The sequence below is a fragment of the Dendropsophus ebraccatus genome, chromosome 12 (assembly GCF_027789765.1).
Source record: "Dendropsophus ebraccatus isolate aDenEbr1 chromosome 12, aDenEbr1.pat, whole genome shotgun sequence".
In the NCBI taxonomy this organism is placed as follows: Eukaryota; Metazoa; Chordata; class Amphibia; order Anura; family Hylidae; genus Dendropsophus; species Dendropsophus ebraccatus.
In genome coordinates this window covers 57,931,010-57,956,826 of record NC_091465.1, presented here as the reverse complement: position 1 = coordinate 57,956,826, position 25,817 = coordinate 57,931,010, and the positions used below count along the sequence as shown (strand labels likewise).

Genomic DNA, 25,817 nt, shown 5'->3' with positions numbered 1-25,817 from the left:
ATGGGATTATCTCAATATTAAAAGCCACCCCATATCCACAGGTTAGCTAATTGATGGGGTCTAATCACTGGGACGCCCACTGATAACAAGAATGGAGGAACAGCAGCCTACATGCTCAACCCCCACTTCATTCTCTGTGGCGCTCCCAAACATAATTATCTTTTGCCTTAATGGATAAAGATATGTTTGGAAACCAAACTATCGATACATTATAATTTTGTGGTTGCATCTAAATGTTGAGCATTGTATGCATTTTGTCAGACAAGACATTATGAAATACTTAAAGGGTTTGTCCAGGAAGCAGAAGATTCCTTAGTTGTTCTGCTCCCTGGTGCTCACTTATATATCCTTGGGGCATGTCTTTAATTGACCCACCTGATCAATCTTAAACACTATCCAATATAAACCACTATAAAAATCTAGCAAGACCATACACTTATACAACATATGGTGATATTTTCTGGGTCATTTAGGGCCAGGCCAGCACATTGCTCTGTCCTCTGATTTGTTCATGTACTATTTTAAACCTCCATTTGCACACAGCCTTGAAATCTCTAACGGAATTTCAGTCATTATATAATGTGATCTGAGTCTTGTAACATTACTTCTTTATAGGCTATTGAGAATCCATCATTTATTCATCTGCCATTCACTACTCTCTGTTATTGACAAGGTCTTTTACAGCTTTATTCCACAACAGCATTGCTGCCCTCTTATACTTGGCTCAGCTCCTCTTTTAAAGGATTTTAATGTGAATGTAATTTACAGGAATTTCCAATATGCACATCATTACTATGTTCCAGAACATCTATAAATTAATGATATTGTTTGCTACTTGGCTTTCTTTGGAGATGTTTAGAAGTATCTGAAGAAATCTGGGAGGTTACATGGTTTAGAGAAAAGCAAAGCTTTCTCAACTTTCTTTTAGTGCACTGTTGCACACTGCTGCTCTATTAAAGTATATGTTTACCTCTCCATTGTCCCCCGGTGTCCCAAGGCAGTCGTTGGGTCCACGCTGTCAATTAACATAGCGATTATTGGACTTAGTCATCTCAACCGATGATCACTTAATGTGAAAACCCCTTTTAAAAGGCAATGATCAGCCGACAAGCACCATGTCAGCTGATCCATGTCTTTCAACATGATTTTTCAATCGTGTATTAGGGGCGGTGGCAGCAGACCAATAGGATCGGTGGCAGCATACCGCCACTATCTCCTATGGGCTCCCTGGGTGATCTAAAGAGCGCCTGGGGTACCTCTCCCGCAGACCCCCCCCCCCCCGCTCTTAGGTGCTCACTATCAGCATGTGGAATAACACCGTCAGCAAGCGGGAAACAAGAAGCAAGTACTATTCTGACAGGTCAGCGCTTGCTTGCCCCTCACTATGGGCCCGTGTAGTAGGGGCTTCATTTCTGAGCTTGTCTCAGGAGTGACAGCCGACTCAGCCAATTACTGCCCGCAAGGCTGACCCGTTTCAGTCAATAACTGGCTGAGCAGGTTGTTATTACCGAGATGAGCTTGTCTCGGAAGTAACAGTGGCAACTGCATCGGGACACCGTTGGAGCACAGAGAGGTAAGTATGTGATGTTTCTTTTCTTTTCTTATAAGTAAGATGTAAGATGGCAGTAAGATGTAAAAAAATATGCAAGCGCTAAATAACCCCTTTTATTTCTGTTTGGATTCTGCACTTGGCTATTTTCAATCAGCACTACAGACACTAAGTGACAGGTGAAGTTCAAACAACCTCTTATTACTACTATTATTATTTCTTTTTAAGTGTCCTTGATTCCTGAGCGCTGTACATATGAGGGTTTAACATTCAGAATGTAACAAAAAGTTCAAAATGAAGTAAGTACCTAACAGATTAGGACATAGGAAAAGAGAACCCTGTCCCCGAGGGGCCCTTTCACACATAGAATTTTGGACTGTATTTATAGCCAAACCAGGACTTGGCCTTTCATTATTTAAACAACCACACTGCCACTCCGTTCATAAGGGGCACTCTGAAACTTCCATTCTTGAGATCGATGGGGTCCTGACAGAAAGGTGCCCAGAAATCATACATTTATTACTTATCCTGTGGATAGATGCTTTTAGGCTTACAACCCCCAATATAGTGAGAGTATTGTGAGAGTCGCAACAGTGGGGAATAGATCATACATTTATCACCTATGTTGTGATGAAAAATTATTGTGGTATAACCCCTTTAACCCCTAGACAACCAATGCTGTACCTGTACAGCATGGAAGCCTGTGACCAGATGAACCATTCCGTAACTGTACACCATTATGTGCTATGGTGCTATGAGACGAGCTCAGGAGCTGAGCTTGCTTCATAGCGGGTAATGACTGTCTGCTATCAGATGGTCACCATTATTGACAGGCAGCAGCCATAGCGGCATTTAAGTGTAAGTGACAGGAGCAGCTCTGGCCACTTAAAAGTCACTGTGATTTTTTTTTTTTTTGCAGAAATCAATAGTCCAGGCGATTTTAAGAAACTTTGTAATTGGGTTTATTAGCCAAATATGCCATTATCTGCATTTAAAAAGCCTTTTCCCAGGCCACCCCCTCCTTCCTCTTTTCCATCCACTGCAAAAAAATCAGGAAATTGTGACTTGTTGCATCAGACATACCCAGTCTGGTCTATAGAGAGGGGAGGAGAGAGGAGGAAGGAGGGAGTTAGCCGACAGCAGAAAGCAGATAACAAAGGATTACAGGCAGAGCTGGGTGACAGCTGTAATCAGAGCTCAGAGAGATCAGTGGTGACTGTCAGAGGAGATAGAGGGTGAGGTATTTGCAGATTAACTCTTTGTTGTCCTGTTTTGGTGTTTTATTTAGCTCTCTCCATATGAGAACAATGAAGACAGGAGGGAGAGCTTCAAACTGCTTTTTCATGATAAAAATGCATTTTTCGGCTAATAAACCCAATTATAAAGTTTCTTAAAATCGCCTGGACTATTGATTTCTGCAAAAAAAAATTTCACGACAGTGACACTTTAACAATCTGGATCCCTGCAAAGTGGTCCTAATTGTTTGTACTTCTCCGGTCTTCTCTTAGAGAAGATTGCAGATAACATTGATCAATGCTATGCAACTGCATAGAATTGATGAGTATATGCAATCTAATGACTTTATGTAATAGTCTCCCCAGGGGAACTGAAAAATTGTAAAAAATAAAAATGTTCTTAAAAAACGGAAATGCAAAAATGGAAATTGGCCTGGTCACTTAGGCCATTTTGGGCTGGGTTATGAAGGGGTTAACTGTCCTAACCATACAGAAAAAAAACTAATCAGAACATAGGAGGACACTCTACTGCAATTAGATATTGGCAGCTGTCCCTACAAGCAGAAGATAGGAAGAATCCATAGCATAATTCCTAAGTGATATGAGCAGGTGCCAGATAGTCATGATCCTTGGAATTAATGTTTGATAGCATAGAAAAGATTGAACTGGTAGAAGACCTCTACAATATCTAGTGCATTATTGGGTCATACACCCAGGTCTGAAATGGCTATAGAATATTAAATGATGTTCATTTACCCAAAACATTAGTGAAACTTATTTCCTCTTTGTATGCAGCCTTTTATACGTGTTAATTTTTAATAATCCAGGATGATATATTTCTGTGAATACTGGAGGTCACATCAAATTTAGCTAGGGAAGATGTGAGTCTCCCAGAATGTGAGCACGTTGTGACTCGTAGGGGGGGATTTATGAAGACCGGCGTACAAGTACGTCTGTCTTATATTGTGCCCCGCCTCCTTTTCCCTGGCAGGATTCAAAAGGCGCACACCTCTCAGTGAATCCGGACGGCCAGGTGCCAGAACCTGGGCCCAGCGTACTAAATCTACACCTGCTTCTAAATAAATGAGGTGCAGGAAGAGGTCACACCTCCTCCCCGCCTTGTCATGCCATCCCCCCAAGCTCCCCAAGCCTGCCCATCGGGTGAGCGGGGAATACGGCAGGCGTACGCCAGGGAGAAGAGGCAAATCTGTGCCTTCTCTCTGGCATACGGCCGTTCATAAATGTCCCCCCTAGTGTTCAGAGCACCCTCATAGTTTGAATGAACTTGGTTTGGTTTATAAGGCTGTACTGTGACACACCAATCCCCTGTGGCATTGTAATATAAATCTCTAGAGACTCTATGAGCTACTTTATGGTGCTTCATATTGTACAGAAGAGAATATTTCAGTAATAAGGCATTTAATGGAACATAAATCGAACATAAATGACTTGGAAATGGATCCTTATAGTCTAAACAAGTTTTGCACAGGTTAATTTGGTTTGCCAAGCTTAAAGAACCTTGTGGTCCTCCTTAACCACCAGAAGGAGGTACAGTCTTTGCTGCAAGCCCCAACATAGCTACTAAACAGCACTAAGGAGAAGAAGACTGGGGATTGAACAAAGGACTGGACGTAACTGGAGAACAGGACTGGAGCAAAGTCAGTTGGAGCTGGAGAACAACTAGTCCAGGGAACAAACCCTGGACAGTGTACAGAAACAGGCCAAGTCAGAGTAAGGCTAATGACAAGAAAACAGAGACCAGCAACAGATCAGGAAAACAGAAACCAGAAACAAGGCCAGGAAGAGTTCAGGAAACAAGGAACCAGGTGGCTTGAGGCAGATACCACAGAAACAGAGGCCAGACAGGTCCAGAATAGGAACTACATAGCAGGACTTACTAAGCTCCAAGCAGTCTAAAAGAAAGCGTGCAACATCCAGGAAGAGTAACCAAGATCAAATAACAGCAAATGAAATCCATTTACCACGGTGACTGGATGTCCATGCCAACAATGTTTTTGCCACTTACCTAGCAACATACCAAGAGGATAAAGGACCTTAAAAGTCCCCTTACACCTTAGACCTTAGTTGGCCATAACCACTATTCCCAATGAGTTTGGCTGTCAATACAAGGTGTATGGATGGAATTCTCCCAGCTGTGTGTGGGGAGAACAGTCGGCTGGCAGGAGAGTAAAGTTTAGCGAACCTGGAGCATGCTCGAGTTGATCCGAACCCTAACTTTCGGCATTTGATTAGCGGTGGCTGCTGAACTTGGATGAAGCCCTAAGGCTATGTGGAAAACATGGATATAGTCATTGGCTGTATCCATGTTTTCCAGACAACCTTAGAGCTTTATCCAAGTTCAGCAGCCCCAGCTTATCAAATGCCGATCGTTAGGGTTCGGATCGACTCGAACCCGAACCCGGTTCGCTCATCTGTACAGGAGAGATAACTGATGGATGAAGCATCAGTTTGGTCATCAGTCATTAAATGTGTATGTCCACCTTAAGTGCCACATTTGTGACAATTGCAGAGATTAGTAATGTACAGTAAGGTACTATACACATCTATGGGCACTGTGGTTGTATTGTATAATATGAGTTATGTGACTACTGTTGATTCACATACATTTTTCTTTACTACTAACTTTAGCAGATGAACGAACTACTAGTGATGAACGAACTTACCCAACCACACCAGTCACTACTTTTCACTACTAATCACTACTTTTTCACTCCTGGACGCTACTTACAAGATTAGGACACCTCCCTGCTGCTATGGACCTTCCATCACCACAGACCTATCTATATTTATAAACTCCAAAGCAAAGTACTCAAACCCAAAGTGGCATAAATGTAACCCGTGGTACTGCAGCAGAAATTGTCCTTCTTGAATTTAGTGGATTCATGATGTGATCTGTACCCAGGTGACACTAATATCTTGTTTGTATCCACTTATTTCATTAAATCATAATACCTGTTTTATGGATTTTTTTCTAAATGTAGCTCACAGTACAAATTCAAAGGGGCATACAGTAATTTCAATATTTTATATAGGAACAGATTTAAATATAGGAATTTTGTATATCATATATGAGCACATCTATATGCAGAGGCAGAGTGTTGGAGCACACATAAAGTGCCAATATATAGATTATGATATGTCACTTTATGGCTATGTTCACACAACGTTTTTCCTCTCTGTTTTTGAAAAGAAAAAAATGATGTCCGTCATTTTGAGGTTCAAAAGACATCCATCATTTCACTGTTTGGCTACCTGCAATGACGGCTGCTGGTTCATTATTCTAATTTAGGTGGACTAATTGGGTGGGTTTTTAATTGAAAAGTCCATTGAATTTAATAGTAAAAATGGTGAAAGGACAGTAACAAAAGAAAAACCGTGTGAACAACTAAAAAATAACATCTGTTGTTTGCAAAAGACGTCCGAAAATAATTGATGTCTGCGCAGATAACTTCCGTCATTTTATACACTCTTTGCATTGGACGTCCGTCATTCTATTCTGACTTCTGACTTCAGGGCATTACATTGAAGTAAATTACATCAAGACAATAATGGACATCTTTTTAAATAGAAAAGGCGTCCGTCTTTTGTCTTTTTTGACATTGGGTGAAGATAGCCTGTGTGTTAATTGTTACCGGGCTATGTGCATATATGGTGCTCCAATCCCCTGGGTCTTTGCGCATAATAAAGGAGGAGTCAATCCTCCGAAACGTCCGCAGGAGAGCAGCAGGTGTGGACAGTGGAGGAAAGTATGTCAGCCTGTGAGTGATTATTTACTCACTGTACTCTTTTACTAAATCAACCTTTGCATTGAAGATTTGTAAGTGCATTGTTTCTCTGAAGCAGAGTAAAGGCCCATGCTGTCAGGTCAGCGCCCTCTTGCTCCTTGTTCCCCACTTGCTGCCGGCAATATACTGACAGCGAGCGGGTAAGAGCTTAGGGAGGGGCTGCCTGGAGGATCTTTAGATCTTTAGTAGTTCATAGGAGATAGCGGCCGGTACTGCTATTACATGGAGTGATGGCCAGCAGACCGTCACTAATTTCATTGTTGTCTTTCAACATGTTGAAAGACAACAATCAGCCGACATCATGCATGTCGGCTCATCGTGCCTTTTAAATATTACCTATTACACCAAGTGATTATTGGCCAGAAATTCCGATAATACTTGGACACTTTCAGGAAACAGCAAAGGAGCAAAGAAGGTACATGTGAACAAGATGATGAAACCATTATCTGATACCACACTCTAGATTTTTATATGTGCTTACGGTTGACATATGATATTTGTTGTTGGAGTGCGGCTGTTGTTAATACATTAGTTTCTTCTGTAATTTAATAAACTCTAAATTGTTATACTTTTTTGTTTTGTGTTGTATTTCACAAATTAAGGTCAATGTTCTTAAAAAGCTGTTTAACCTTAAAGTATGTTCTGGAATGTGGGAGGAAACGGGAGTACCCAGAGGAATTCCATACAAACACGGGGAAAATACACAACCGCCAGGTTCTAACCTTGGCTAACCCAGAAACCAGTACTGCAAGGCAAACCATAAGAAACCAACTCTAAGGCCTAAGGGCCATATCAGACGGCCCGATATAAGCAAGTGAGCGCAGACCTGTCAAGTCAGCGTTCTCTTGCTCCTCGTTCCCAGCTGTCTGTGCTATTACACCCACCTACAGCAAGAGGGGAGAAGCAGGGGGGGCTGCTCAGAGCTGCAGGAGGGACTGTCCGGACCATCTTTAGATAGTCTGGGTGGCCCATAGAATATAGTGGCGGTCCGGTCTGGCGTTTTTTGTGCCAGGCTTAAAAATGTTCCCACAGCGCCGACAGTATGCAGATTTATGTAGAGGCGCACTGCCTCTACATAAATCCTGAGCGCACGGAGGGAAACTTACACCAGTTCTGAGTTGGCGTAGGTTTCTTCATAATTTTTCTGTGCGCAAAATCATAAATTCAGCAGACCTAGAGTCCGCGCCCCCCCATTCCCCACCCTTCCCACACCTCCCTGGTGCAAGCGACGTAAACTGGGCTGATGCTAAAATTTTATTCACAAAACAGGCTTTTGCAAATAAATTTATTCGCATCTGCCCGTTTTACGCCAAGAAAAAAAAGAACTTTTTACGTTGATAAATGCTCCCCTAAGTTTATTAATGAACTGACACTTTCTTATTCTGTAAATATGACTTTCCAGCAGTGACCTCATTGTTATCATAGATTGGATTACAATTAAAGGTCACCAATATATAGATAACACTTGATCCTACCAACATTTAAATAGCTGAAGTTCAGAATTCAACCTCACACTCCCTGTAGAATGGATGGGTTGCAGATCATGCCTAGAAATTTCTCCCATACAAGTGAATATGGTCTGAACCAGACTATTGTTTATACAGTATGTCCATTTGGTTTTCTGTAAAGGTGCCGTATTTTCCAACTACTTTTTAACCCCGAAAAATCTGCCGGGTATGGTCGCCACATATGGTGGAAGAGCTAAAAAACAGCCGCATCCCCGACATATGCGGCGACCACTATAAAAACCAAACGATTCAACTCACCTGTCACCTGGCAGCCTCACATCTCCTGTCATGTTCCCGTCACAGGCAGCATGATATAGAGACCCCGAAGCCTATGCCATTCTCCTGAAGCTTTCCCAGCAGCCGGGTGTCTCCTCAGAGAAGCTCAGAGACTCTCGGCAGCCGGGAGAGCTTCGGAAGAATGGCAGAGGGTTTGGGGATTTACAGTGCAGGTGGCTGCCAGGAGAAAGAAGCAGCTAGGAACAGGTGACAGGTGAGTGTTCGATCTTAAAAGTCAGGGGTCGTCATATACGCCCAGTCATCTCATACACTGGAAAATATGGTAGTAAAATAAAAAAAAAAAAGCAGCAACAAAGCAGGAAAAAAAAGCATGCATGGTAAAAATGGATGTTGAATGCCATACTGATCTGTTTTTCATTGACTTACATAAGAATTTTTTTTTTTAACGTATGACATGGTCATGGTTGACCTCATTTTTTTTGAATATTAAAATTAAATGTACTGAAGTGGATACAGTGAAATGGATGCGAAAACGAAGTGTGAACCTAACCTAAGAGTATTTACTAGTAGGAAATTATAATAATTGTAGTTTTTTTTTTTGTTTTTTTTGTTTGTTTTTTACAAACCTTCAGTCCTCCTAAGTAATAACTGTATAGGGTTTTACAAGACGTAAATCATTATTTATTCAAGAAAACCGAAGTGTAATGAATAAGCCATGTGTGACAATGGACTTACATCATTCCTCTATTTTAGGAGGAGAAGATCACAGCCAGGTGTTTCTAATCTAAATTACTTGATTATTTCTCCATAGGAAGACTGCAGCAGTTCTATGTGTGTACAAAAGGGCAATCAGATGTCATTTCAGGAAGTGGTCGTTGCTTTTTAACACAACGATAAAAGGTTGTGAGGCCGCCTTAAAATGTCTTGTATGCTGTAAGTGTCCTTTTACATGACCATGGGGCCATTTGCAGACACAACCAAGCTTCAATTGGCAACAACGGTGCTCGTGGCTGGGTCACATGAGCGATCACTGTATCATTCATGCAGCAATTTAAATACATTACTATCAACCACAAATCTCCTGTTTACACAGGTAGATGAGCAGCCAATATCAAAAATATTTACCGCTGCACAAAAGATGGCTGATTGCTATTACTTTTACACAGACCGATTATCGGACAAATGAGTGTTTCTAAAAGTGTTTGTAAAAGGGCCCTTAGGATGAGCACGTCACATAATGGAGAGGGCACTGGATGTTAAGAGTGAGATATTGGGGAACAAACGTGTGGTGAGGGGGACACACTGATGTTGAGAGTGAACCCTTCTCTAAATCCCTAAATTCTGTTGTTATTTAAAAAAACAAGATACTGAAATTTTTAATTATTTTTTTAAAAATATTTTAGTGGAAATACACTGAGCAATGCTGCTATATATTATATCACTTAGATTATATTAGCCTGTAGAGGCCATCTAAAACAAAGGTCCAATACCATAGAATACAGATATGAGAATGTAGTCTCCTCAAACACTCTCTCTGAATAGAAGAAGTATTCCCATCTCCACTTGTTATGCCCTATCATAGGTATATGGGGATAACTAACTAATTGCTGGGGGTCCAAAGGGACAGTTTAGTCATTGTTCTTGTGACTGGTGGAGGTCCCAGTGGTTGAACACCCAAGGATCAGCCAAGATGGGAATACACCTTTAGGCTATGTTCACACAATGTATTTTTTCGTATTTATACGGCCGTTGTTGCACTCTCTGAGGCAGGAAAGATCATCCATGATGATCTTTGCAGAGACCGGCCGCTCCGTGACCTGGCTGGGTACAATACGTCATGTGAACATGGCCTTAAGGTAGTTAATATTGTAGTCTACTTTAGTGAAGGCATATTTGACTTTTTCTATAGGGATGTTTGTACACAGAATTGTAGTGGATTTTAGTGTATACAGCAGAAGAATAAATATCTCACTGCCCTTTGTTGTCACCATTTTTACCATAAAAAGTCCATGTAAAATGCACAAAGGAGTAAAAAAAATCAATGGAATCATTAGTGTCAGAAGAACCAGTACATAAAAGCTATCAGCCGCCTAAATAATGTATTTTGCTATCACTTAAGCACCTTTTAATGTCATTTACTAACCTTGCTGAAAAATGCATATCTGCACTAAAACCATAGTTACCACTCTATTAGGCTAGGTTCTTACAGCCTATTAAAATATAATTTTTTTTCCCCATTTTTTAAAAAAAAATGTTTTTGAGGCGTTTTTAAATGATGTTTTTTATGCGGTATTTACATAGTAAACAACATGAGTTTTTAGCCAGAACATATTCCCTAAAACCATATGGATTGAAAGTAGGTTTTCAACAGGATACACAAAGTAATAATCTCCAGGAACTCCCACGCATTTCAAACAGATTAGTTATTTTTCAGCAACGTGTTTATGGATCTTATCGCATCATGTATCTAGTAGGTAACCGAGTTTTAATGTGTTTTCAATAGAACATGACATTTTATGGTTTATATGCTGGACTGATATTGAAGATTTTTGTTTATTATCCATTCTATCAGTTTGCATCCATTTATATGGAAGGAAACTCTAACCTAAGTCTTTGTTTACCCTCAGTTTACCGGCCTGGCACGAAACCCACTCCATTAAAATCAATAGAGCAACGTCACAGGGAGAAGTTGGTTTCATCACACTGGAGGCTGGTGGGACTTCCCCTAGTGCTTCATGCCGAGCCGCTACCTGGGAGTAGTGTGGCGCCATCTATATTATAAAATAATCTTGTAGTTTTCATTCTGAACACTAGGCATACAACTGAGCTCAGATTTCCTGTATGTGGTGATAAGTAGGAGGCTGCTATAATGTGATATGTACAGCATTAGGGTATGTGCACACTACGGAATCCCGAAGGAAAACTCTTTGAGGATTCCGCAGCTTGCACCCGCTAGCGGACTTTGGCGGCTGCGTGCGTCTCTGCCCTTGTCATAGAATCCATTCTATGCACGGACCAAGAGCAGTTGCGAGCTGCAGAATCCGCAACAGGTTTTCTGTCGGGATTCCGTAGTGTGCACATTCCCTTAAAGCAAAAGGTGACATCAGTAGATAAAGGAGGCAGCTAGCCTCCCCCTCCTTGGGGAATGACCTTTACATGGTCACAGAGCATGCTTATATATGTGTCCTGTACAAAGGATAGGGTTTAGAAACTGATCTCTCATTTTCTGTCTTACGTAACCCTTATGTAACCAGTATATTTGGAAAATGTAAAAAAAAGAATGTTAAAAAAAAAAGAAAAGTCTACAAGGCTTGCTGTAAAGCCTGACACTAAATGCTCAGGCAAGATGGCTGCCCCCATAATATTGTACCCCCAAAAAATTACAATCAGAAAATAGATAGATTAGAAAAAAAGAACATGTTCCAGTATCTGTCTCTAATTAGTAAAATAGATCTAGATGGTATATGCCCTTTAAAACCTGCACCATGATTTCTACAATCCCATCCACCAGCTGTATAATATGCTATAGATTGTCCACACACACACACACATTGTCCACCCCATGTGAACATATGTTAAACAGTGTTGAGCCATTGGAGCTGTCCAAGTCTGTAGTTGGCATCTGTGATTTTTTTTATATGTCATGACTATGGCACGTAACTATTGAATGGTTATGCTGCTCTATGTTGTGGTGTGGTCATATTAGACCTTTGTAACAGTATGATAATGATTTGTATATACAGTCTTATAGATGTGTATATCCATCTTGTGCTTCCAGCTGATCAGTATTTTTAAGGGATATATTTATAGTCGGTGTGACCCTAGATGACCGCAGATTAAAGTACACTATCCAGTTCTCGCCCTTCAGAATCGGCAGCTGGAAGTGATCAATTATACAAACAAAAGGGAAGATAGTAAACAACCTATTATCTGTATAAGGGCAGGAATTGCTGGGCTCACTTACATCTAATGCATGCTGGGTGCTAGCACATTGCCAGCGCAGCATGTCCTGTTGTTCTAATCTATGAATAATGCTTTATCTAATGGCTGTGTGGGAGTTACTCTATATAAATGTATGTAAATCACTGCATGGTTGAAAACATATATGAAATGGTTGTAATGTCATGAGTGTAGTCAGTATAAATACATAGGTTTAAGGCTATATAAGTAAAAAGTAGAGGGCTTGAATGTGTCATAGAAAGCTGCGTACTTCTTTTTATAGCATCCCTTTCTGCTCTGAAGGCAAATTATCAGTAACCTATTTAGAGGTTTGCACAGCATGTGCCTGCTTCTTATTGAATTCAATTCTACAGTTATATCTGCCAGAACCCTTCTCTGAAGTCCAGGCCTGGCCAGGAGGACAGAAATCACATTGCCCCAATTAATTTTTATTCTGGACCTTGTTTATATTGCAGTAATAATTATGGATTAGGGAAATGTTCATTCGGAAATAGTGTGAACCCTGTCTATAACAAATACTGAACAGGCAACTGCAGAGATTTTCTAAATTTAGGGGGAAAAGGTACATTTAATGTTAAAGGGGTTATCCAGCGAAAATCTTTTTTTTTTTTCAAATTAACTGGTTTTAGAAAGTTATATAGATTTGTAATTTACTTCTATTTAAAAATCTCAAGTCTTCCTATACTTATCAGTTGCTGTATGTCCTGCAGGAAATGTTGTTTTCTTTTCAGTCTGTCACAGTGCTCTCTGCTGCCTTCTCTGTTCGAGACAGGAACTGTAGCAAATCCCCATAGAAAACCTCTCTTGCTCTGTACAGTTCCTGTCTCGGGCAGAGGTGGCAGCAGAAAGCACTGTGTCAGACTGAAAAGAAAACACTACTTCCTGCAGGGCATACAGCACCCGATAAGTGTTGGAAGACTTAAGAGTTTTAAATAGAAGTAAATTACAAATCTATATAACCTTCTAAAGCCAGTTGATTTCAAAGAGTAACCCTTTAAAAAAAAAAAAAAGGGTATCTAGTTTTTTGTTGTAATCCAGAAAGTGGCAAAGGAGATAGCACAAGGAGCTTCCACTTTTCAACCCATACTAGTTCTTTCTCCCAGCTACTCATAGCATGAATAACGCTAATTCATGTAAAAAAGTGCAGTCAACAACATGCTGCATGTTAATACATCAACAGATGTTGAAAAACACATTTTGACCACAGTTCTCACAAAATGTAAACACCTAGCTTAAAGGGGTATTCCACTTAAACATAACTTTTGATATGATGCTGCCCATGGTGAGACTAACAATTCATTTCATACTTGTTATTATGTATTCAGTCTCCTCCTAGTTCTGAGCTGCTGCTTTCTGCTGAAGACACAAAATACTGTGTGTGAGCTTTTGTCTCCATTCCCCCTCCATTGCACTCCCTTCCAAGATGGCTGATGTAAACAAGTCCCTGGCAGGCTTTTTCTGCAACTTTGTAGCTTCTTTTTAATGCTGGAAAGTTAATCTGAGGTCAGGTTGCTGATGAACTTACTGTGATTAACCCTCCCGGCATTACAAAGTTGCAGATAGGGACTTGTTTACATTAGCCATCTCAAAGGGGAGGGGGAGATGGGGAGAAAAGCTCACACCCAGTTTTTTGTGTCTTCGGCAGAAAGCAGAACTAAAAGAAGGAGACTGAATAGATAATAACAAGTATGGAATGCATTGTTAGTCTCACCATGGGCAGCAACATATCAAAAGTTATGTTTGTGTGGAATACCCCTTTCAAGGGGTTATGCAGTTATTTAGAATTAGTGACGATCAATATCAGGTTAGTTGGGGGCCCAGACGAACAGCTAACTGGGGGATCCTCATCCCTTTATCTCACCTCATTCAGTTACACTGACTTGTATCACACTTCCCAATGTAGTAACATTTACTTGAATGGGATGAAGCTGAAACACCATGAACAGACACTATGAATGTGAGTGTTGTGCAGTACAAGTTAGGGGGGAATTTAAATCAACAGTCTTTCGTGCAACTTAAAACCACACAGTCTCTCAAGCCGGGGGACCATATCATGGCATATAGTTAGGACTATTAATAAAACTGTCACTCCCTTTACGTTATTGTTTTACCCTGGATACTGCTACTATTTGTTCTGCTTGCTACTTTAGGTGCCTGCATTACATGAAAAATAAATACGATGTTTTCTCAAGTTTCTTCCGAAATCTCCTCCCTTTGACTCTCTATGAGCCTTCGTGAAAGCACTGTTGTATGAATAAAAAATACATCTTGTTACTAAGCATCTCACCAGCTGGATTCTAGAGAGGCTTCTGAATACAGGACTTGTATTATACAAAAAGTATTGGGAGGGGCAGGGTTAACAGAATGAATAAGACGGAAAGATGTCAGTGAAAAGTTTGCAAGACTGATGTTTCTTTTGAAAGACACTAAGTTCTAGTGAAAGATACAATAGAGTTAAGAAATGAAGTGTGGATGTCCATGTCAAGGAGTAAAAACACAAGTTAGGCAACTCCTCTAGTTCAAGTGATGTCCATGGAGAATTGTAAGTTACTCAATGGATTCCATTATACATTCCTCAGGGAAATCATATAAAATCTGCGTGACAACAGTTTTATTGAGTAAGTGCTAATGCATACACTGATCTTTTGTCTAATATGTGAGATGAATAATGATCTGAGATTGAGGGCAGCAGCCAGTATGCAAAGTAGAAATTGTTTTGGTGGGTGGTATAAAAAAGTGACCCCCCCCCCCCCCTTCTGTTGCTATGCAGACCTACATTCACAACAAAACCCTATTATAAGGATGACTAGCTCAAGAGGAGCTACTGTTTCAACAAAAATATATACCGGTTCACCTTATACTGGTTACTGTGTGTACTGTATAAATTACTGGACACTATATTTAAAGCACATAGCCTGAACTGAGCCTTACTGTACTGTAAATCCACCAAAGAAACTGTACTTTCCAATATATTGAGATTGAAACAGAACTGCTCAAAGTCAAATAGAAAGATTCTGAGACCCCAAGAAGAATAGATGAACAAATGATTGATTGTGCACCTATTTATTTCATTTATTGGAGGAAAACTCCAGTAATAGCACACACATACTGTAATAGAAAAGCTCACTGAAATTCAGCTAGTGCAAATACATACACATGGACACCATCAGAGAATCCGTGTGTCATGCTCCACCCACTTAGGACATGCAATAGACAAAATAAAGTGGGAAAGCCACTTCCTCACAAAATCAGTTGTGCCTGAAATGTTCCTTCAAGACTGAAGACAATGGAACTGTATGGTTCCTGTTACATGTCACAGGATACATGTAACATAGATTATTGACTTGGACCAGCAAAGAAATACATGAAAACTTGCAGTGTTCATTTTAAGGAAAACTTCATCTCAGGTTTGTTGTCCCAGCCCCTCCTCTGCTTCCCTAAGCCCTGGCTTACACTCTATCCCCAAGGACCTTAAGAATAGAGCTTTATATATCATGAATACAAGGATCTGTCTGTATGAACTGATGGCGTTTGGAATTTGGTGTTTATGTAGTGAGCGTGCATGTGTCGCTTGTTGTGTGATGTCAGACTGGGGTTTAAGATGTAATCTTATTTTATGTGCAGAAAGTTCAATCTCTAAAGCTCACCATCCATTATTTTGTATTATATTCTTATAGAAGGGTAGTTGCCCAGACAGTCTTATGTTCCCTTCCTTGCACTATTGTCACACTAAATATGTTATGGTCTAAAAACAGCTAGTTTAAAAGCAAAAGAGTGTTATTCATTTTAAAGTAATTAGTAATTCAGCACTCTGACCCAGGGATAGAACAGCGGCGTCATGTCATGGGGAAGCCGTTGCCGCTGTCTGTTTTTTGAACCGCGGCCCGATTCCCGTGTACGGCGCCGTTCTATCCACGGGTCCCGGGCCAGAGCTGAAGCACAAGAGGCGGGCTGGCCCACCCCTAGTGGGAGGGAATTACCTCCTCTTTATGACGCCGCTTCATTAGAATCAATGGAGCCGTGTCATACACGGGCGGAGGATTCCTCCCACTGGGGGCAGGCCAGCCCGCCTCCTGTGCTTTAGCTCCAGCCCGGGACCCGTGGATAAAACGGCGCCGTACACGGGAACTGGGTCGCGGTTCAAAAAACAGACAGCGGCACCGGCTTCAAAGGGCCCTATTCCACCGGACGATTATCGTTTAGATTATCGTTAAATCGTTCAAATCTAAACTATAATCGTTCGGTTGAAATGCAGTTAACGATTAACGACCGAACGAAAAATCGTTGATCGCTTTATAAGACCTGGACCTATTTTTATCGTTGCTCGTTTGCAAAATGTTCGCAAATTGTTCGCATTGAATAAGACATCGTTCGGAATAGATACGAACGCAATAGCGAATAAATAGCGAAGAAAAACGATCGCAATTACGATCATAAGTAACGATTATCGTTCCATGGAAATGAGTGAACGTTTTCAGGTCTTTCGCAATAGCGGTCGTTTGAGATCGTTAATCGTTAACGATTATGCAAACGATAATCGTCCGGTGGAATAGGACCCAAAGTCTTCCAGGATTACAGAAGCACAGCTACTTCTTAACTAAACAGCACCACCCTGCCCCCAGGTTAGGTGTGGTAATACAATTGAATTCCATTCACTTTAATGGAACTGTGTTGCAGAACCCCACACCCAAACTAGGAACAAGAGTGATGCTGTTTCTGGAATAAAGCAGCCATGTCTTTTAAGCTTGGAGCCCGTTTCATTTGATATCTCTATTTGTAAATGCTTTTGAATATTTTTGACTCACTCTTGTATTTATAACCTAATTCATTCACACTCATTGATATGTGTTTTGTGCTTCAGCTGTTCCTCTCTTCAATTGCCACAGTTTCTGTGTTCTGTAGAGTCAGGATTTTTACTGTGCCCTTCCAAGTAGTAGATTTGTTTATACAAAGCATTTCAGATCAGCATTTGAGTTTTGGATCATTGCCTTACTGGATAACCTAATTACACCTTTAAGGACAAGACATTCTCTTTTATGCTAATCCTATCACAACATAGCATCTCAACATCATCTCAACACGGTTACTTGAATGATGTTGTTAAGATGTCCTTATTGTTATATTTACTGGATGCCAAATGGATGACAAAACCTGTATGTTGTTGACAAAACCTGAGAGTTGTTGACTCATCTGTCTATTGACGTTTACATCAAACATACCCCAAGGAGGACATTTATTAAGATCGGCATACTTGTACACCGGTCCTAAATTAGGTCCGGTACCCTTTTTCCTGGCACATGCCTCATACTGAATCCAGCCGGCCATGCACCCGACCCTGCGCCAAACTTGCAGCAGTTATAGATTTGAATCACGATTTATGACTTCGAGCAGGCGTGAATTATGATAAATGAGGCGCAGGGGGAGGCCACGGCTCCTCCCGACCTTGCGTCGCCCCCTGTCCACCCCTTATGGCAAACGGGGGATACAGCGGGCGTACACCAGGGGGAAGGGGCAAATCTGCACCTTCTCCATGGCGTACACCGCTGGTGTAACAATGATAAATTCCCCCTCCCCAAGTGTTACTTCTCCTGGATATCAGTCATAATACTATCCAAAATTGTATTACCATGTATAATTTTGGGAAGACTTTTCACTCTCTCAAGTCTTCTGTATGTGGAAGCAAGGGTTCTTAATGTTATGTTATGGGTAAAAATGTCTGTGTAACTACCTTAACCTGATATATGATACATTAAGGTACTTGTAGAAACTTAATTGTATTTTCATGTCACAATTAGATTTATTACAGTACATAGTGTGTGGATGTTAGGTCTGAATCTATTAATAAATATAATTTGTAAAACTAGCAACTAAAGGTTTCAGGCATGTCTAGTATAGTGTAGTATTAAATCTTTTGGATTTTTTTTTAGTATTTTAGTAGTTTTACAATTTCTCAATAAACCTACAGTACATTAAACAAAATATTATTAATAGTAGGGGAGAATAATGGAGGAGGATGGAGAAAAAGCTAATCTATTAAATATCTTTCTTTATTGTATTTACAGAGAAAAAAAAACCTAAAATTCTCCAATAAATGCCATCTGCTTAACCCAACAAGAAGTGCAGAGCTGCTTTAAAAACTCTAAATACCCCAATTATATTCTCTATAGGAAGAAATGTTACTACCTACCTGTGTGAAAAGGACATTATTTAATACATGGCAGCATTGGTGTTCCATCGCTCCATGTGATAGGTGATGCACAGCTGATGGCTAATGGAAGAGTATTGAAAATAATTAAGAGGTATGCTCACCTGTCCACGCTCCTCCAGTGTCCTCCTACCTTTTCCCCGTGTCTCCCGATGACTGCAGACACCGATGAGACTTCCAAACCAATCTCTGCAGTGACAGCCTGCTCATCCAATCACAGGACAGCGCTGCGGCCAGTAATTGGCTGAGCGGGCTGTCACTGCAGCAGCAGAATCGGTAGTGTCAGCAGCAGATATGGTCAACAAGGAAAAGGCAGGAGGACACCTAGGGAGTAGGAAAGGGAAAGTAATCATATATACATAATCTAGCAGATCTCTGCTCGCTTACAGTGCAGGGTCAGGCTTTCTTATATGGCCTTTAGAGTCAAATATGAGACTGAATATTATTTACTTATGGTCGCATCCATGTATGGTTTGTAATGAGACTCTTTCATGACAGTATGATTCAAAGGATTGTCTGCTGTCGAACCCAGTGATCTACTGTAATCTTTATATTAATGTAAAACAATCATTCTCACTCAAGTTACTATGCTTTTTATTACTTTATCTTTTCATATTCAGACTCCTAAAATCACTTTTACAATCGTATGATATACATACATATTCACCACCAGAGTCAATTGATATAGATCTTTAGCGTTCTTACTCTAAGCAAGCCCATAAGTCTGATTCCTATCCCACGGAAGGAGACAGAAGCATGTTGCACACTTAGCAGCATTTCAGGGGAAGCCACTTCCCCGCAGTGCTATCCCAAGGGTAAATGAAGCATTACATAGTACCCACTGATATAAGAGGAAACAGTCTTCAGTACTGTACTTTGCAGTAATGTCGTTTTTTTTAATAGTTTTTTTAGTATAATATCTTAAAGGGGTTATTTAGGGAAAATCTTTCAAATCAACTAATTTCAGAAATTTATATAGATTTGTAATTTACTCATATTTAAATATCTGCTGTATTTCCTGCAGGAAGTGTTGTTTTCTTTTCTGACACAGTGCTCTCTGCTGACATCTCTGGCCGAGACAGGAACTGTCCGGAGCAGTAGCAAATCCCCATAGAAAACCTTTCCTGCTCTGGACAGTTCCTGTCTCGGACAGAGATGGCAGCAGAGAGCACTGTGTCAGACTGAAAACACAACAACATTTCCTGCAGGGCATACAGCAGCTGATAAGTATGGTAAGACTTTTTAAATAGAAGTAAATTACAAATAACCTAATAATTATAATAACCTTCTGAAACCAATTGTTTTAAAAGAAAAATATTTTTGCTGGATAATCCCTTTAAACACAGAAAAATATAGCAGCTTTTTATATTACTGTTTGCAAAATAGCCTTGTATGTTTCAGTTGTTTCCCCATGTTACAGATATCCTTCATCATGTCATTGATTTATTGTATTACTAGGTCTGCTTGCAGAGATACAGGGTCAGCATGGTCATTTATCCAAAGAAGTAAAAGTCGTACTGGGTCACAATGCAACTCTTCCGTGTGAGGTGCACAGCCATTACAATTCCGCCACCTCCACGCTACAGTGGCTATATGTAAGTAACCCGAAAAAAATATCACTTGTTTTTAAATGTTCTAAAAGGAATTCAGTGTTGTTCCAAACAGTATCCTAAATAAATCCTGGTAATTGGAATAATCTGCCATTTTGTATATGAGATGTGTATTTATGCACTAGGGGCATCTCTCCAAAATCCTAAGGACAATAAAGTAATGTTGGTTGGTAAATGACTTCTTGCAGGGATAGGCAAGAAACTCATCAAGATGTTAGGTACGGCATACAGTCCCTTAAATTCTGTTCTTAGTATCCACTAGTTTAAAGAGAATCCTGGTAATATCTTCTAACAAGGCAGGAGACAGGGAACTCTCCCTTGTTATGTCGGTGCGCTGCAGAGTTATTAAGTTACTTTACATCAGGATGTTCGGTGGACTGTGGTTGGCCCTTCAAGGTCCTATTACATAAAATGATTATCTGCTGTACTTGGCTGGTTACCAGACGTTTTGACCAAAAATTGGACATGTTAAAAGGCCACGATCAGCGGACATTGTGCATAATGTAGGCGGATCTGGATCTGTCAACATTGAAACATCAAGATTAGTGCAGCGAGGGGCCTGATGCCCATTGCTCCATGCAATAGTAGTGGCAGTGTTAGGACTGCTGCTGACTTCAGTGGGCAGCCCAAATAATCAAAGGATCATTCCCACTTCTCCCTGTCTGTGCATGTAATAATAACACAGGCATTGAGAGAGGAACAAGTGGGAAGCAATTGCTGACCTGACAGGTGGCATGTAATATGGCCTTTAGTCCTAAGTCTGCCTGCCGACTCCTGCAGAACACTTGATGAGTATTTAACTGGCGTTATGCAGTGAACAGCAGCCTAGAGTAATATCACTGCATATAAATATTCAACAGTAGGCTTTCTGCATGACCCGACAGGCAGATCGTGCACTAGTCGCCAGGTTAGGATCATTTGACCTGCTGCTAGATACCCTTTAATGGTTTACAGACACCCTCTTGATGTCTCCGTTTAAGAAGAACCTTTTTTATTGCAGACATATTATAAATCTTTTTACATCCTTAGGCTATGTTCACACAGTGTTTGTTTTATGACCGTCTTTTTGGATAGCCACATTTTGATAATTACAGCCGTAAATAATGATCATGATACATCAAAATACAGCAATCTTTTCACCTCCAAATGACGGTCGTACGAAAAGATGGACGTAAAACGAACCTTGTGTGAACATAGCCTTAAGCCATGTTCACACAACGTATAATTTGATTAAACAAAGACCGTTATGTAATCACCGTGGCCGATTAATTGACTTACTTTGGAATCTCGGCCGCAGTGTAAACACTCTGTATACAATGCAGTTGGGATTTCATATGGACACAGAAAACTTTCATGGCGGTTCTGTGCATCAGCTATTCATTGAATAGCGGCTGCACGAAACTGACCGTGCAGACATTGTAAAGTGCGGCTCTGCACTTTACATTGTCTGCTATGGGAAATTGGAATGCGGGCGCACCCGAATGTGCCCACATCCCAGTTAAAAAGAAATGAAGTTCATCTGTCCGGTACTGCCATACCAGACTTAGGCTATGTTCACACTACGTAAAAGTACGGCCGTTGTTGTACGGTGTGGAACACTGCCTTTACTGCTATGCAGCGCCGTATAGGATCCCGGCCAGAGCGTATACGATGTGTATACGCTCCAGCCGAGATCCTATACGGCGCTGCAAAGAACTGACATGTCAGTTTTCTGCAGCCGCAATTCAGTGAATAGCGGCCGCAGAAAGACCTGCCAGTTCACACAATGAAGCAAGCGGCTCCGGACGCTTGCTTCATTGTGTGCTATGAGAGTTTTGATGCGGGCGCGTGCTGATGCGCCCACATGAGAACACTGCGGCCAGAAAGATCATCCTTAAGTACCGGCCAGAATGATCTTTGCAGAGACCGGACGTAGAGCAGCTTAAGGCAAATCTTTTTCTATTTTTATTGTGTCCCATTTGAGGGCAGCAAAGCAAATTGCTGTGCCGCTGATAATATTTGACAGCATAGAAATTAGCCACTGTTTAACATCTTCTTGATCTATGACATACATTTACGTCATGGGTCTCCGGTGAGGGAGTATGGTGCAGGTTAGATATGGTGGGTCAGGAGGGAGTCAAAAGAAACATAATATTGGGGTGGAGGGTGGTAGAAACATAATATTGGGGTGGAGGGTGGTAGAAACATAATATTGAAGTGATACTCACCCGTCCCGGTGCCCCCATAGTGGAGCATCATCGCTCTCTGTTCCCTTCTGGTCTCCTGTATCTTCAGATCCTGTAACGTCATGGCACTGCACAGAAAGGGCCACTCATGAGGCGTGATATCTCTGCAGTCACTGACTGGCTGGACGAGTAGTTCCTGTGATATTATGACAACACAGGGACCCTGTAGATACGGGAGACCGGAAAGTGTCAGTGAGCAGTGATGCAGTAGATGTGGGGACACTGGGAAAAAGTATCACTTCATTATTACCTATTTATTATTTTCTACCACCCCTGCCCTCTCAGTTTTTTTTACATTTGCCTGGAGTTCTCCTTTGATGCTTTTTTAAGTTGTTTCAGTCATTATGATTAGTTTGTTCATAGATTAGGCTGGGTTTACACTGCACTTTTGCAGTCAGTTTAACGTATCCGTTTTTAAATAATTACTTTTAACGTACACAAAAACATGGTCGACCACATTTTTGTGTATGCTAAAAGAAGGAAAAAAAACTGTTTTCATCCAGCTGTTTTATAATTGAAGTCCATGGTAAAAATGCATCCAAATGTGTGCACATTTACATTTTGCAATTTTGCATGCGTTTTTTCATCAGTTTTTTTTTTTTAATCTAAAACATATCCGTTGAACAGACTGCAAAAATGCAGCCTTAGGCTATGGTCATACATAAATGAATACACAACAAAACTATGGGCATAAGTTCTGAATCATTGCAAAAATATTTTATTTACCATGATTGTATTAATAACATGATAAGAACTATATTAAAAAATTCCTTTTAAGGGTATATTCACACGAACGGGCTCGCAGCGAGATTCTCGCTGCGAGCCCGGCAGGTCCTGGCAGTTCCCATAGACTACATACTTGCTGCGGTCTAAACGACCACAGCGAGTATGTAATTCTGCCGCCCTTAACCCCTTCTGCTCCCGCCGGCTCCCACGCTGTAAGCATACATTACCTCTCCTCGCTGCACGGGGCCGGCGTCCTGCTCTCCCGTCCGGCCAATCAGTGGCTGCGGCTGGGCAACACACTAATTGGCCGGACGGGAGAGCAGGACGCCGGGACCCCGTGCAGCAAGGACAGGTAAAGTATGCTTACAGCGGGGGAGCCGGCCGGGAGCAGAAGGGGTTAAGGGCGGTATAATTACATACTCGCTGCGGTCGTTTAGACCGCAGGAAGTATGTAGTGTATGGGAACTGCCAGGACCTGCCGGGCTCGCAGCGAGAATCTCGCTGCGAGCCCGTTCGTGTGAATATACCCTAAAAAGATATATTTAAAAACAACCAAATACTGATAAAATTACACATATTACTGACAAACAACATAGAATGAATGGGTTAACACATACTGGGTGCCTAATAAGGGATTGTCTAGTAAAGTGCCACTATAATTGTAACAATGGATTCAATCAAGTAAACCACTATTCAGGCAATATTGTAAAAAAAGGACAAACCAAAAGCCCTTAGTCTTATCAGCACTCACCCATTCTTACTATGAGGGTCACAGCTGTTTACACTGCATTTTTGCAGTCAGTTTAACGTATCCGTTTTTAAATGGTTACTTTTAACGTACACAAAAACATGGCCGACCACATTTTTGTGTATGCTAAAAGAAGGGGAAAAAAAATCTGTTTTGATCCAGCTGTTTTATAATGGAAGTCCATGGTAAAAATGCATCCAAATGTGTGCACATTTACATTTTGCAGTTTTGCATGCGTTTTTTCATCAGTTTTTTTTTTTTTTTTAATCTAAAACATATCCGATGAACAGATTGCAAAAACGCAGCCTTAGGCTATGGTCACACATAGTAAGAGAACGGTCACACATAGTCACGGAACGGCCGGTCTCAGAAAAGATCATCTCCGCCGGCAGTGCAGTACCGTCAGCATGATCTTTAGGGCTGCAGAGTTCTGATGCGGGCGCATCTTTGCGTGCCGGAGCCGCTTGCTCCACTGTGTGCACTGACAGGGTTTTCTGCAACAGCTAGTCACTGAATACGTCAGTTTTCTGCAGCGCCTCTAGGGATCCTGGCTGGAGTGTATACAATGTGTATACACTCCGGACGGGATGTCCTCAGCCTGCAGCACTACATAAGTACCGCAGAAATCATTTCAATTTCTGCGGCACTTACGTAGTGTGAACATAGCCATATAATATTAAATGTTGTTTAACCGCTTGCTGCCTTTCTTTTTTCCAAAGGAGAAGAATGGAAATCACCTAATTTCTACCAGTGGGCAAAAAGGAACGATCATAGAAGACTCAGATCTAAAAGGTCGCGTCAGTGTGAGCCCAAATATGCAGCTGGTGATTGACGACCTACAAGTACAGGATGAAAAGTTATTTATTTGTCGGGTTACGGACCAAAATGGCATTGCCAGGGAAAGCAATGTGCACTTCAGAGTTTATAGTAAGTTCTTAGCATATCAAAGTTTTCTTAGTATTCCTAGTATTGACAATTTTATACAGAACCTTGATGAAACTTAGCAAATGATTGGCTATTAGAAAGATCAAAGATTTCCTACTCCACAATCCCTCTAAAGAATTTTTGTTACACAATGATGACTTTTTTCACGAGGAAACAAAATGTCCTATAATATAAAAAAAATAATGGCTAAAAATAGTGCCCCTCCTTATGTACATATACATAACAGCTTATGCTGAAAATTTTCCAAGATACAATGGCTGTCAGAGATGGCACAAGGGGATGATGATGATGGTGCAGGATGTTTACAGAGACCATGTTCTCTCTTAGTACATTATTCTTTAAAATGGTTATATGGTTATTTTATACAGTAGCATTAAGATTTTCCTTTAAAAAAAACCAAACAATGCCAGACAGCTCTAGACCATTATTCTTTCTCCAGTAAACTTTTTATTTGGCACTGTGTATGAACCCAGAGTCATCTATCAGACTGTGAGATGAAGTAGCCTAATAGAACACTCCAGAGAAAATGAACTCAAGTTACTAAACCCATAAAACCCTATTCATGTGTGTAGTATATCAAGAGAAGCAGCCAACGAAGAGAATAAACTGGACTCGTCAGCTTGTACATCGCAGTGCTGCAAGGCAATGACCAAGATGATTAAACCTTCCAAGGATTTAAACCCCAGGACAGGATGCTAAATTTCACACACTGCATAGTCTATTAAGATTGATGTATAGCCTGTTGGGTCGTATATTGTATCCTTAACAGCTTTTATTATCTGGGCCTTTGTTTTCTAGCACAATAATGCACATCTAATGAGACAAGAAGCATTCGATAACAGTGGTCTTGCCATTCCATGTGCTAGATTTCAGCCGAGGTCCTTTAATTTGTAGGATCAGATATCAGGTTGATGTAAGATGTTATGTAATCATAGCAAAACTAAGGGAATCACTACACATCCTAAAGCGGCCAAATGCAAACATTAGACTTAACAGTATTATTGTAGAAAGACTTTTATAAAAGGAGCATTTACAGACTGTACCCAATAGGTACATATTCATA

General features: G+C 40.8%; 1 protein-coding gene across 2 annotated transcripts in view; it reads left to right on the top strand.

Moving 5' to 3' along the window:
• MCAM (melanoma cell adhesion molecule) overlaps window positions 1-25,817 on the top strand; it is a 53,664-nt gene that overhangs the window by 2,157 nt on the left and 25,690 nt on the right. For both annotated transcript variants that reach the window (XM_069947112.1, XM_069947111.1), the window contains exons 2-3: window positions 19,959-20,095; window positions 24,529-24,736. In XM_069947112.1, coding sequence (XP_069803213.1) covers window positions 19,959-20,095; window positions 24,529-24,736 — 345 coding nt within the window. The remainder of the gene's footprint in view (window positions 1-19,958; window positions 20,096-24,528; window positions 24,737-25,817) is intronic.